The 14,352-nt window shown below is 46.0% G+C and overlaps 1 protein-coding gene across 6 annotated transcripts in view; it reads left to right on the top strand.

The window, feature by feature from the left end:
* dnmt3ab (DNA (cytosine-5-)-methyltransferase 3 alpha b) overlaps nucleotides 1-14,352 on the top strand; it is a 32,731-nt gene that overhangs the window by 2,015 nt on the left and 16,364 nt on the right. For 2 of the 6 annotated variants that reach the window (XM_061695712.1, XM_061695710.1), the window contains exons 1-4: nucleotides 1,191-1,276; nucleotides 2,173-3,992; nucleotides 7,017-7,063; nucleotides 7,942-8,088. In XM_061695712.1, coding sequence (XP_061551696.1) covers nucleotides 3,524-3,992; nucleotides 7,017-7,063; nucleotides 7,942-8,088 — 663 coding nt within the window. In that variant the 5' untranslated portion in view covers nucleotides 1,191-1,276; nucleotides 2,173-3,523. Of the gene's footprint in view, nucleotides 1-1,174; nucleotides 1,277-2,172; nucleotides 3,993-7,016; nucleotides 7,064-7,941; nucleotides 8,089-10,753; nucleotides 10,899-14,352 lie in introns of those variants that run through there. The other 4 variants (XM_061695714.1, XM_061695713.1, XM_061695711.1 and 1 more) reach the window with 3 other exon arrangements.

The raw sequence follows: 14,352 nt of genomic DNA, 5'->3' as shown, positions 1-14,352 counted from the left end.
AAGGGTTGGGTGCGCTTGAAAGAATAGGCCCCGATCGCTTTGTTGGACGTTTTGAAAGTCAGCATTTTATTTACATGGAATTTGATGAAGACAAATATGAAGCAGATTTTGAGCAAACTTGGCGCAAGGCCCCATCACGGTCCAAAGCGTAAGTCCTCCCGCTTTGGCTTGGCTTTGTGGAACTTTCTCTGAGCTCCTGTATCGGATGCTGTACAATAAAGTCACGTGCGATGGCAGCTTTTTGACGAGGGCGTTGGCTGGCGTTGAAGAGGAAGAGGAGGATGACGGTTGGTAGGGAGGCTTGTGTCCTCTTCCTCCCGTGTTCCCATTGCACAGTGCAGCCCTTGTTGCCTGGCAACAGCTTTAATCAGCGGCTACTCCGATAGAAATAGCGCACGGTCGGCGCGGTAGTAGTACCCACGGGCTCCGACACAGCTTCCTGGTGTTTGTTTGTTAACCCCCCCTCGAAACGAGGTTGAAGCTGAGTGTCAAAATGCCGTCTCGTTTGTTGTTGTTGTGTCGATGAGCTCGCCGGGCGGCGGGGGATTGAGTCATCCCACAAAACGTGACGTCATCCACGTGCAAACGGCGACACCGCTGCGAAGGAGGCCCTTCGTGCGGCGTCCCGCCAATAAGCTCACGGCGCACCGCCAAAGCAAAATGTCACTAAAAATCGACGACGCGGGTTCATTCTGGACCTTCGGCCATCTGGTGGAAGATCATTCGATTGTGCTGTCTGTCGCTATACGTCGCTGGCATAGATAGTTGAGCAAAAAATACATTCTTTGTAGAAAAGAAATCATCATTTTCTAACCTTTGCGTTTGCAAACATCACACGGAACCCTTGAGCTCCAAAGTTTACCAACCGCGAATCGACAGCCTCTTTCACACAAAGATCCTGCGTGAGAGTTGAACACGGACGCAACAGAGGGTTGTAATATCCACCATCTCTTTAACACAGAGATCCTGTCAAGTTTCTACACTAGAACCATAACATATAAGACCTAGGCGTTCAGCCACCTTTGCTTTTTACATAGAACCGAATTTTCACGCGGAGATCCTGCACATAAGATCTGGCATGTTTCTGCCGTTGCCTTTCACACAGATCCCCGCAAAAGTTCCACACAGCGAGTGCAAAAACAAATGTGCAATGGTGTGTTGTTTTGGTGGTCAGGGTGACAACGCGACGACGACGGCGACGGCGGAGCCCGTGACGGACGAGGCTAACAACATTAGCATCCACGGCAAGCCGGCGCGGAAACGCAAACATGTGACAGTGAGTACAAACGCTTGATAATCGACACGTCACGCTGCAAAACAGCGCCAGCTGTCAGCTTTGATGGAAAAAGCGCTCAAACAGATTAGGATTTAGGAGATTGTGTGCCCGCGTGTGTGTGTTAGTGGGCGTATGTGTGTGTTTCTGTATATGTGTCCATATGTATGGCTGTGTGTATTTGTGTCAATTTCTTTGTGTGTGTTTGTGCATTTGTGCACGTCTGTTTTGTGTGTGCGTGTGTGTCAGTTTCTGTGTTTGACAGCTTGTGTGTGTGTAAAAGCTCGTGTGTATGTCAGTTTGTGTGCATGTTAGTCAGTGTACGTATGTCTGTGTGTGTGTGCTTGCGTGTGTATCAAAATTATGTGTGTCACCAGTTTGTGCACGTGTGACAGCTTGTGTGTCTATGTGTGTAGCAGTTTGTGTGTGTGTTCTTGTGTGTTTCCCTATGTGTGTCAGTTGGTGCGTGTTTGTCAGTGTGTGCCCGCTAGTGTGTGTGTATGTCAGCTTGCGTGTGTGTCAGTTTTTGTGTATGCGTGTGTCTGTTTATGTGTCCATATGTATGGATGTGTATGTTAGTGTGTGTGTATGTGCGTGTCAGTTTCTGTGTGTGCGTTTGTGCATGCCAGTTGGTCAGTTTGTGCACGTGTGACAACTTGTGTGTGCCTGTTCTTGTTTCCCTGCGTGTGTCCGTCAGTCGGTGTGTGCGCACGCTAGCGTGTGCGCGTATGTCAGCTCGTGTTTGTGTCAGTTTCTGTGTATGCGTTTGTCAGCGTGTGCGTGTGTCAGTTCTGTGCGCGTGTCCTTATGTACAGTACGCGTGCATCTGGGTGATCGACTCCGTTCGTGTGTGTGTGTGTGTGTGTGTGTCACTTTGCGCTTGTTACCTTTGACCTCAGGGAGGGGCCAAGCAGAGTTGAGCGGGTCAGTCCGGCGTTGTGTTGCGTCATCACGCCGGCCCGCCGCCGCCGCTGTGCCCGCTTGACGGCTCTCGCGCTGCACGCGCGCTTCGCCTTCCCCGCCTCCAACGTTTCCCGGCCTCCAAAGCGCTTTGAAGATAAAAACGTCCTTCGGCGCTTCGGATCTCACAAGACGCGACCCACTAATGAGATATATCTTTTTTTTTCCTTTCTATTTTTACACATTGTCGCCTCTTGTGCGCAGTCGCCCAAACTTGTGCTCATTTATCTAAATCGTTCAAATGTCACACATTCCGACTCACTTCCGCTTGTGTGTTGTGTTGTGCTTTTGTGTGTGTGTGTCATTTCCCGACTTTGGAGATAAAAGTCCGCAACGTCGGGCAGTTGCAACGTCTCTGCGTGCGTTCAATGACATATTTGAAGCGGGCGTGTCGTTTGTGTTGCCGAACAGCCGACATTCTTCGCATGTTTGCGTGCTGTCGCAATAAATAAGAACATCACCCGGCGCGGGAAGCAAAAGCTATTATTTTTAATCAATATTTTAAAAAATAATTAATATTGGCTAATATATATATATTTTTTAAATTAACTTCGAATTCAATCCCATGAATATTTGTAATATTACAACCACATAACCTTTTTAATTTGTACCTTTTCTTTTAATAGTACCAAATGTTAATGTTGAATTTATCATGACTTTATTACTTTTTTTGTTTTTGTATTTCGCAATAAGAGACGTTAACAATGATTTTCAGTAGTGCAACATTTTAATTGTAAAATCAAATAAAAGAATTGGCAGACAATCAGCAGACAATTTGAATTCAAATCTTATGCGTATAACATATTGAGAGAAAACAAAAAGATGAAAATATTCTACCAAAAATGCATACAAATAAAGCGTAACAACTGTAATAAAAATAAAAAAAGAGAAAAAGCTCAGGACAACAAACAAATGAACCGCTATGTTGCATATCACAAATATAGCAATATTCAGTAATAGTTTTAATAATGTTTTTTTATTTCATTCTTAAAGGTGCTTCATTAATATTTTTACAAGAATAATTTTATTGGTGCAATGTTTTCATTTGTCAGTTTTAATATATTTTTAACGGCATCGGTTGATTGTATACCACCACCTACAAAATATTGCAACATAATGTAAAAAACGACATTACATTTTAGTAGTGCAAAAGCAATATTTTATGTCATTTAATATTGAAAACAAAAAGAATTGTAATTTTTGATATTGTACTTTGCCCCTAAAAATGTCATCTTTAAAATAATTACAGTGAATGTTCATTTATCAATGTCATTGACGTAATTAAAAAAAATGTATGGTAAAAATTTGCCATTTGGGAGTAAGGCTGTATCATTAGAAAAATGTGGAAAAAGTGAAGGCTCTGTGAATATTTTCAGAACGCACCGCAAACTTCATGGACTGCATGTCACTAAAGTAAAAACTTGGAACTTGCGAGTTAACGTCAACGCACTTTTCCAGACGGAAAGCGGCGGCCCCTTCCGAGACGGCGTCCGCAGCCGCCCCGCCGGCGCCCCGCCGGCCCTCCGCAACGGCGACGCGGGCAGGACGCCCCACGCCCGCTTCCCCAAGCCGCAGAGGAGGGAAGCGGAGAACGGGATCGTCGGGGAGCGTTCGTCCTCTTCCTCTTCCTCCTTCTCCTCCTCTTCCTCCTCGCGCCGGCCGGAAGACGGCGTCCGGGGTCCGAGTCCCGGCGAGACGGACGACCGGACCGCGCCGCACAAGAAGCGAGGGAGGCGGAAACTGGAGCGGCCCACCAAATGTGAGCGCCTCGGTTTGTCGGCGTGAGTTTCAAATGTTTGGGCATCGACGTTGACGCCGGCGTGGTCCGAATACTCCCGAGCGTGTCGCTTCTTCGATGGGCATTTGGCGGACATAACATTAGGCGCGCCTGCACGCCGACGCTCGCGATATCGGGAACTTGCGAACGTGCGGAATTCATTTGAATTTACAAATTAAGGCACAATATTTAAACTACTACTGCCACTACTACGGTTATTACTATTGTTATTATCGTGCAAAATCATTATATATCGTCTATATTTTTTAAATACTTTTAATAGTGAAGAACGTTTATTTGTATTTAATTTGCATTTTTTATTTTTTTTATTTTAATTGTGCAAATCAATGGTTTTTTTTTTTTCAATTTCAACATTTCCAATATTTTATTCAATGAGTATTTTTCATTTCATCAATAGTGCAAGTACATTTTTGACCTTTTAAATAGTGAAAAATAAAAAGCTACTAGTAGTAGTTGTACTATTAGTATGTTTTATTTTTGTTTAATTTGCTTTTTCAGTGGTGCCAAATTGTAATATTACATTTTTTTATTTCCATTTTATTATGAAATAGTGAAAAAAGTGTTATTTTAAAAAATGCTCACAAAATTGTATGTAATAATAGTATTTTTTAAATATTTTTTTTTATATAAAAGCCCCCCCCCCAGAAAAAAATAATCAATGACAATAATACGCTGCATCCTTCCTAGCACTTTCTAAACGCACGGCATGTAAAGAAAGCAATGAATCACGGCGGCTCCCGGGGTGGGGGGAGTCGATGACGGGCCGAGCCGGGGACGAAGACCCCCCCCCCCCCACCCGGCCGCAACCTCGATGAGGCGCGAGGAGGAGGAGAAGAAGAGCGGGTCCGAGCGGGGCACAAGAAGTCGGGACTCCCGCTGGTTCGATGGCGCCGTGCCCGGAATTGCTCTCGAGCGGCGTTCTTGATGCGGTTTAGGCTCTCAGGGATCTGAAGTTTGAGCCCAAATTCAATCGGAGGCTCGAAACCTTAATCTGGGCTTTCCACCCGAATTCGAAACCCCGCTCCGTCTCGAAACCTTAACCCTGGCCCCGGACTCTCATTTGAAACTATAACCTTTGCCTCCAACTAGGACTGCAACTCAAGATTATTTTGATCTTCAGTAAACAACCTGTTGGAAAAAAAATCAATCCCTTAATTCAAAAACAGGACATTATTGGAAATTGGGAGTGCAGAAAATGCAAATTGCTTATGATTCGGTTGCTCACGGTTTGTTCCGTAACATGTCAGAAAGTAGGCAAAAAAATGGAGCTCATTGTTGTGCAAAGTAAAAGCAGATGTTTGCAAATGTCTCATTTGGATTCAACACAAAGATCAGTCACTCTGCTTCCATGAAAGAATACAGAAATGTTGAGAGGCTGAAATCAATTTGAAGTTAAACAAGGTCTCTAAACCGCGGCCCCCGACCACCGGGCCTGTTTGGTACCAGGCCCCCGGGAGGGGGGGGGGGGGCACGCCTCCAAACTCGCGCTGGAAAAAAACGTTGGGGACCACTGCTCTAAATGATTCATGCGTTATCAAAACTCACTATCTTACTAAGTATCGTTTGCTTGTAAAATGTTTTTGTTTGTTTTTGTGTCTTTCTGCCACGCTCGAGGCCTCCAAGTGGTTCAGTAGCATCTGGACTTGGTCCCGGGTGCAGATGTTTCGAATTTTTGGGGCTTTGGGATTCCACAACTGATCGTGACTACTTTGAACAACACTCAGTAATAACGGCGGTGGTGATTTACAGATTTATGACTCTTTTTTTTTTTTTGCCTCCTTATCTGCGGGAAGAAAAGTTGCGAGGCGGTAAGAATCCTGACTTTCCGCCGTATCGTGTGTTTGGCTTGGATGGCGTTCGAGCAAAATCGAATGGGAGACCCGAACGTGATCGCTCGTGTCACGGAGATGGAAAACATAAACTCCGGCTTCCGCTCGAAACTCTAGTTTGAGACTCTAACCTTGGCTTCAAAGCCTCATTTGAAACCCTGACCTTTGCTTGAAACCCATATTGAGGTCAGATCCGTTTCTAGAAACCGTCAGACGGAAATAAGAGAAAATGCCAACTTCGGGCCAGAGGATGCCAAATGTATTCAGTGGAGCTTTTCGCAGAAACGGCGAATTACACAAAGGGACAACGTGCGGCGCGAGTTGTTTTGTCAGCTGCCGTCTCTCGGGGCCGAGCGGGACCTCCGTCGGTCCTAAAGACGACGGCGACGGTGTTTAAATAACGCGCCTGGGTCCGAATAAACCAAACGTAAACGTGCAGATGCGGGGTTGGATTTTGTCAGCTTCGCCTCCGTTCGGAGACAAGCCGAGAGAATGTCGAAGCCAGTGAACGATGTTGCCTCGGCGACTCTGTTTTCCCATCCGTTTTTTTTAGGGTGGCAGATAGACTGGAGCCGGTGGCTGACTTTTGGCGACAGAAGTGGGGTAGGGTTAGGGTTAGGTTAGGGTTAGGGTTAGGCCTTGCCAACCAATCGCAGGGCGCTTATAGACGAACAACCAATAAGGCTCACGTTCACGCCGATGGGCGATTTAGACTTTAGTCAACCGGACGTACATTTTGGGGGAATGTGGAGGAATACGCGCGCAAACGCGATACAGGAAGGCCTTCGTCCGCATTCGAGCCCGGAATCTCAGAACTCTGAGGCAGCTGCGCTAACTGCTCCAGCGCCGCGTTGCCATGCTAGGCTAACTAACATCACCCAGCCGCTCTTTTACAATCGGAGGGGGGTGGTATCAGGTCCGAAGGTGGCGCCGTGTGCCCAGGTCCGTCCATCCATCCATTTTCTGCACCACCTATCACCCTGAACTAGTTGCCGGCCAATCGCAGGTGTGCCCAAGTCATCCTCGTTATCCGGAACTTCTGGGTTGCAGCGATCATAAATAAGGAGGCGAGGCTTCTCAAGATGATGCAGAGAAGGTCTGGATGGCGATCGGCAGTGGTGGAAGACGTTAACCGGTTATCTTCTTCCCTCTCTAGATGTGGAGCACGCGGAGGAAGACGACAGCGAAGCGGTCAAGAACGAGGTGAGCTGTGCTTTTTGCGCTCTCTACCGATTCCGGGCCACCAATCGGTTAGCGTAGCTTAGCATAAAGACTGGAAGAAGGCTGATATTTTGCGCGCTTGAGGAGCTGACCGATCTCCTCGTTCGATACGAATCGTCCGCAACCAGACGGTGATCGTAGCTTAGCATCAAAACTAGAAGCAGGTTGGGATTTTTGGACGCGATTGAGGAGCTAACCGATCTGTCCATTCCATTTGCATTCCGGGCTAACTGGACAGTTAGCGTAGCTTAGCATGAAGACAAGAAGCGGAATGATATTTTGGGATGCGAGTCAGCGACTGAGAGGTCGGCTCGTTCCGTATGAATCTGGAGCTGCCGCACAGTTGGCGAGGCTTACCTTGAAGACGAGAAGTACGTCGATATTTCGGGATGCGCTTGAGGAGCCGGCCGGCCGATCTGCTCCTTCCGTACGAACCTGGGGCTGCCGCGCGGTTAGCGTCGCGTAGCCATTCGGGATGCGATCGAAGAGCTGGCCGATCAGCTCGTTCCTTAGAAATGTGGGACGGGCGCAGTTGGGGTAGCTTAGCGTTAAGAATGAAAGCAGTCAGTGGTCCACTTGAGTGCAAACACAACATTAGCCACTCTCAGGCGAGCAGCGGTTTGGAACGTGTTACAACTGAACGTTGCGTGAAAACGGAATACCAGCGCTTGGCCTTTTACGAAAGAAATGGTACCTGGTGGATAAAATGTGAAACGTCAAATACACTTGGGAGGCTTTCCGCAAATCCGGATGCTTCGTTTGCGAGAGAATGGAAGAAACGACTCGCTAATTTTCCATTTTTATGTTTATTTTATTTTACTTTTTTTTTTTTTTTTTTTATGTGAACACCCGAAAAACAGGGCGATCGCGCGAGGCTGCGAGGGGGACTTGGCGGGGAGATCGGCCTTCGTCAGAGACCGGTGCCCAGAATAACCTTCCAGGCCGGAGACCCTTATTACATTAGCAAGCGGACCCGAGAAGAGTGGTTGGCCAAGTGGAAGATGGAGGTGAGTAACACAGCCACCGCCATCTTAAGGGGGCCGGGCGGGGGGGTTCTTTCCATTGACCAGCTGCCAGGGTTTCAAGATGTAAGGGGGTTCACAGCCAAGTGTATTTGATGGGTCATTGGATATCACATGAAGGTACCATTTATTTCAGTGGATTTGTGGGGCTACGGGGGCTCACATGGTTCCCACATTTCCTGCCTTTGTGCTGCCAATTGTGTTTGTGGAATCACATGCAGCTGCGTTGATGTCATGCGCTGGAATTTGTCTCCTTTGACATTGGCGCGGTTGCGGCTGCCTTCGAAGGGAACGCCGGCTCCTTTGAAATATTAGGACACCGGGACATCATGTACTTTTGCCCGTCGAGGCTACTGTCGTTTGCAAATTGTCACGCCGTGCTTCTCAGAGCCCGTTGGTCCATATGCGTTTGAATGGGCGCCACCGGATCGATCTATATTTATTTGTCTATATGTGCCCTATGATTGGCCAGAAACCAGTTGAAGGTGCATTGAACCCGCAGCTCCAGCTCACCACGACCCTAATGAGGGTAAGCAGTATAGAAAATGGAAGGTATGAGTACGAGGCTTTGGAATTGGCCCAAAATGGCTGACTTCCTGCTCAATTTCATGCATAGGCGATGGGTAAAACTGGTGTTAGGCGCACATTTATTTTCTGACTTTCCAGGGGACACGACTGAAGGAATTGCCTCGAGTGGGTGCGTCATAACAAAAAGGCCAACTTCCTGTTTAATGCCACGCACGGGACTTTTCCGTTGTCCTGTCATGTCCACCGAATTTTGTGTCGTCGGGTGAAACCGGTGTCGCGGGCTTATTCCCTTTCTAACTTTCCTTTCTTAAATTGCCGCTCCCGGTTGCAATGTGGCTTGGCTAGCGTGAGTTCATATTTCCATTTCGTCTGCCTTTCGCGACCCCCACCCCCAAGACTCGCTCAGTGAGCAGCCATAAAAATATATTGCCAAATTAGCGGGACGTACCGAGGGCCCGCAAGCGAACGGCCGCGAAATACGAGGCAACAGGTGGCGCTATGAGGACGGCTGAGCTTTAACACACGTCAAGATCATCGTTAACTGTTTGAGTTAGTCTTATTAGTCTATAAAAAAAAAAACGGGTACAGAAACCTTTCTGCTGCTTTGAAGGTTCCAATAAGCACAGTTGCTCGCTTCATCCGTAAATAGAAACATTTCGGAACAACGGGCCGCCGTGCTAAACTGGGTCGTCGAAGGAGGGAGGCCTTAGGAAGGGAGATGTTCGAGAACCCGGTAATCAACCTTCAACAAGCCCGACCGTCTCGGCAGCAGTCCGCCAATCGGGCCTGGATGGTGGCGAGGCCAGACGAAAGCCCATCGGGACTTGGCCCAAAGGCACCTGAAGGACTCTCAGACCACGAGAGACGAAAAGTCTCTGCTCTGATAAAAATAGCCAAATCATGCGTATGATCACATGCACGTATTCTTTAGCCTGTGCAAAAAAGACTGCAGCCTACTGAGTCACTTAAGTTGGGAAACTCGTCTTCCCGTATTATGTCTTCATTATACTGCCCCCTTGTGGCCAAGGAGCACACACCAGAAGAAGCAGAATGTGAATGAGCACTGAAGCGTGAAATCATGATGCACAAACTTAAAACTTCCAGTTTAATTCTTTCATTAGCACATTCGCTGCCATTGACGGCTTTAGAAGTCAAATATCCATGTTAACTGGGAAGGCTGGCAGTGAGTGAGTTAATGTCTGCTTTTATAAAGTACAGTACTGCGGGGTGCTATTTTCCTTTTTTTTTGCGGGGCTGGAACAGATTAACGGCGTTCCCCATTCATTGCAATGGGGAAAAGATGAGTGTTTTGTGTTCTGAGCATGGAATTCAACTAAAAAACTTTATAATTGCCTTAATGATGTCACCAGATGTCGGCAAAGCACTACTCATGTCGAACTGAAACTCTTCAACTCACTTCAACGACATCCTTCCTTGACACCAAGATGTGCCAAAGCAATACGGTTAACTTTCAAAACTTTACATTTAACCACCACTCTATATCCTTTTTGGGACATTATTGTTGGCGTGTCGTGATTGAATTATTATTTTTTTTTTCTAATGTAGAATATGCGACTTTGACGGATAAAGGTGGACATGTGCTTCGTAGTAAATTTGCAACAACAACAACAAATAATAATCAAATTAAATTTTTCTTCATGTTGCCGTTTTTTTTGTAGACTTGAGGAAAAACATTTGATTCCATTTTAGAATGCGGCCGTAGATGAGGAAAACGTCAAGACTGCGCTGCATCAAGCTTTTGTAGCAGTTCGTTTGTGTGCATTTTGGCCACAAAGATGTCCGAAAGGTCAGTCGTAACTTTTGGACATTTAAAAAAGGTCTAAAAATGCCTTGAGCGAGTTTTTGGGCACCGGGATGCCGCTGCATGGCCCGCATGGCGACACACACACACACACACACACACACACTTTGCACTTTGTCTTTTTTTTTGTTGTTTTTTGTTTTTTTTTCCCTCCTTCAATCGCGCCTGCTGCTGCAGCGGCCTCTCCCTCCCCTCCCCCCATCCTCAGCCACGAAAGTGCAGCTTTCGCAAATCCCGAGGCGCAGCGCTCGCGAGACAGCCTCCTTCCTGGCCCGCTGCCACGCGCGACCTCCTCTCCAGCCAACCACAAATGCGTTCGGGCGACCACCTGACCCTGAATTCCCAGACAAAGAAATGTGTGAGTGAGTGGGGGGGTTTAAAAAAGAAAACGAAGAAGAAGAAGAAGAAAGCACCACACTGGCAGGACTATGAGGCTCGTGTTCGGGTATGTGCACTTGCATGATTTGGTAGCGTGCATGCATGCTGGTCCACTTCAGCCATTTTCCAAACAGGACTTGTTGTTGTTGTTGTTGTTGTTGTTGTTGTTGTCTGCCCGGTAGAAGGAGAATGCGAGCGAGCACGATTCCCCGCAGTTGTTTGGTTGCTGGGGAATGCTTCTTCTTCTTCTTCTTCTTCTTCTTCTTCTTCTTATTATTATTATTATTATTATTATTATTTTTTTGTTTTTTTCACAAGCGGGTGAGGGTTGATACGTGCTGAAACTTATTTCCTGTTGACACTGCCGCACCGCGTAATATAGTAGTAGTATAGTAGTAAGTAGTAGGTTGTAGTAGTGCGGGTCACATGCAATCGATCCACACCGGAGTCCGCCGGAAGGAGAGAAAAGGGATTTCTTTTGGTCGCGCTTCCTGCGGACGGCGTCGATGAATGAAAATCGTATCAAAAGGTCTTCAGGCGTGGCGACGATACGACACAAGGTTTTGGCTTCTGGTCTGGAGTTGCTGGAACGTACGGGGACTTACTTGCCACTTTTGAAATGTTGTAAATGTTTCTCGTCTGTACCGGAGCCGAAGACCACAACGGAATGAAAACGCGTCCGGCGAGCGACGCTGCACAAACGACGTTTTCTTTTTTTTCTTTGTTTTTTTTGTTTTGTTTTTTTTGCACGAGTCGGCAACTTTGTTGCTGCGAGCGTCGCAGATGCAGCAGCCAATCAAAGAAATGCACGTGAGCTCTCACACCGCCCCAAAAATGTTGAGCGCAACCAACACCCATCTGGAAGATTTGATGTGCTTGACAATAACACGCAACTATATTTGTGATTTCACATGGACCGTGGCTAGAAAGCAAAGTGAGGAGCGGAGTTACTTTTGATTGCGTTTTGACTTCTGTTTTGCAAATTCAGCTTGAATTCGTTTTTAGAGGGGGTTGAAAAACTCACCATTTAAAAAAACAAAATGGATTTACTTACTAAGAGATGAAAAACCGTGCACTAACCCAATCAAATACGGGTACGCTCGATCTTTGGCTCTCCTTATTCTCGCCCATTTCCTCCCTTCTTCCTTGACAATTGCACCACGGTTTTGCGGTTCAAAAGAAATCCCGACCGAGGGACACTTTTTTGTTTTTTTCTGTTGCCGCACATCGCGGTACTCAACGCGCGGCGGATAGTGGCCGACTGTCCATTTTTTTCCGCGATGGTCGATATCAGTCATTTTCAGCCGCGTCGCACGGCGGACCGAAGAACGTTGTTGTTAAGAAGGCGCGCACGGTTGCCACCATACTTACTGTTTTTTTTTTCATTCGGAAACATTTTGAGTTGTGCAGTCAACCAAGGACTGTCCTTGGGCTTGCAATGACGGACTTAAAGAAAAGAGAAAAAAAGAGGAACAAATAAAGGATCAAGCACCTGTTGTGAACTTTTGCAAAAAAAGTACGGAACAGTTGGACACGTGCATTCCAAAGTTTTGTGTCGGTCAAATTAGGTTCGCCTGTGAAAGTCGGGGTGGATTTGAAAGTTTATCCTGACGTTTCACCTCAATGGTAAATATGCTTACGTTTGTGTTTTCTTGAGCGCCTCGAGTGCATCTTTTGCCCCTTTTAGCCCCCCCGAAGCTAAGCTATGCGCTAAGCTGTGCAGAGCTGACGAAAGTGCACCCGCCTGTCGCGCTGCAGAGCTGGCAAAGGTCAAACTTCCCTTTTCTGTGCGGCTGTCGCATCGCGTGCGGAAGTGCAAACGCGTTCGCCGCGCCAGCCGTTTCGTCTTCCTGCCGCTGCGGCTTTTTCAATTTTCAGAGAAGCGACGCGGTCGCGTTTGGTCGCTTCGGAGGGATTTTCCCCGCCTTCCAATGCACCCGGTCACCCTTTGGGGCCTCGCCGGCGCGTATCGGAGCGCACCCGAGTCAGATTATTAACTCGTCTTCGTTCTCTGCTCGAGACGAAACTCGGTGCTTCGTCCAAATCAGGGGTTCAAACGAGGCTCGGGGGTTCAAACGAGCGTCTCGAGACGGGCTCAGCGAGTCAAGATCGGGTTGGGGTTTTAAATTAGCGTTTCAAGCAAAATTCGAGTTTCAAGTCAGGTTTAGGGCATCAAATAAGGGCTTCGAAGCCTGGGATAAGGTTTCAAACAAGGCATAGAAATTAGGGTTTAGGGACAGAGTAAGGGTTTTAAATTAGAGTTTTAAGATAGGGTTAGGGTTTCGATGCAGGTTTAGGGTTTGAAATGAGTATTTTAACCAAATGACGGTTTCAAGCAAGGACTACGGATTCGTATTAGAATTTGAAATCAGGGTTAGAGCGTTCGATTAGAGTTTCAGCTCCGGTTAGGGTTTCAAAGCCTCGGTTAATGTTTGAAACAAAGGTTAGGGTTTCGAATTAGGGTTTCAAGCCTGGGTTCGAGTTTGAAATTATGGTTTGAAGCCGGTGTTCGGGTTTGGAGCCACTTGACTCGCTCGGCCTGCGGTGTGTCGTCGTTGCAGCGCGGTCCGAAGTACGCGCGGGCGTATCCGAAGCGCGTGCCCGTCGGCGAGCGTGCGAGGACATCGAGACTGCCTTCATCGTGCCTCGCCTGCGTCTTAACTCTTTTACTCGTTTAAAAAAAAGAATAACAATTTCAGGGTAATTAATGGACCAATTAATAAAATACATGAAAATAATTGCTCACTTTTTTCTTTTATTTGCCATAAGTGAATTGACCAATTTGTCTTATTTAATACATAAATGAATACAAAATTAACAAAATCATGTTAAATGTACAGCGTGTGTATTTGATTTGTTGTATTAGCAATATATAGTTGTATTATTTAGAATACATCAGTTATTTCATAAAATATACTGAGCAGGATGGATGGATTTGAAAAAAATGTACATGGTATGTAAAATGGTTTATTTTACTCATATTTTATGTTATTATTGACAGTAAATCAATTTGCCAATTAGATTTTATTTAATAGATGAATGAACAAAAAAGCATTCAATATATATAGAAGTTTGTTTTGTTTTCTTTAACAATAAATCAACCAATTATTTAATGAACTAACTCCATTGTTCAATGTATATGTAATCCAATATATATATATAAATATGTTTAAAAAAAAATGTTGTTGTTTTTTTTCTTTCTTTTATTATTTACAATAAATCAACTGACCAATTATGTAGTCGATTTTATTTCATGGCTAAACGAACAAAACAGTAAATCCGTATGCTAGTTTTGTTTTACGATATTTCGAATGACCGAACTAATTATTGAGTGAAATCCACCCGCTACTCAACGTGCATCACTACTGTTGGGCGGAAACCTCCAATGTCCAAATTTGTTCAATTTCATTCCTTTCTCACCAATCTCTAACTTTGGTCAGTCCCCACATTTGTTATTTATGTACTGATTGATTATTTTGTTTTCTAGATGAAGCCTTTTTTACCGCCACTCCCGGTTGACG

The sequence above is a fragment of the Phycodurus eques genome, chromosome 14 (assembly GCF_024500275.1).
Source record: "Phycodurus eques isolate BA_2022a chromosome 14, UOR_Pequ_1.1, whole genome shotgun sequence".
NCBI lineage: Eukaryota > Metazoa > Chordata > Actinopteri > Syngnathiformes > Syngnathidae > Phycodurus > Phycodurus eques.
The sequence above is the reverse complement of the archived record's forward strand: the minus strand, read 5'-3'. Positions and strand labels throughout refer to the sequence as shown.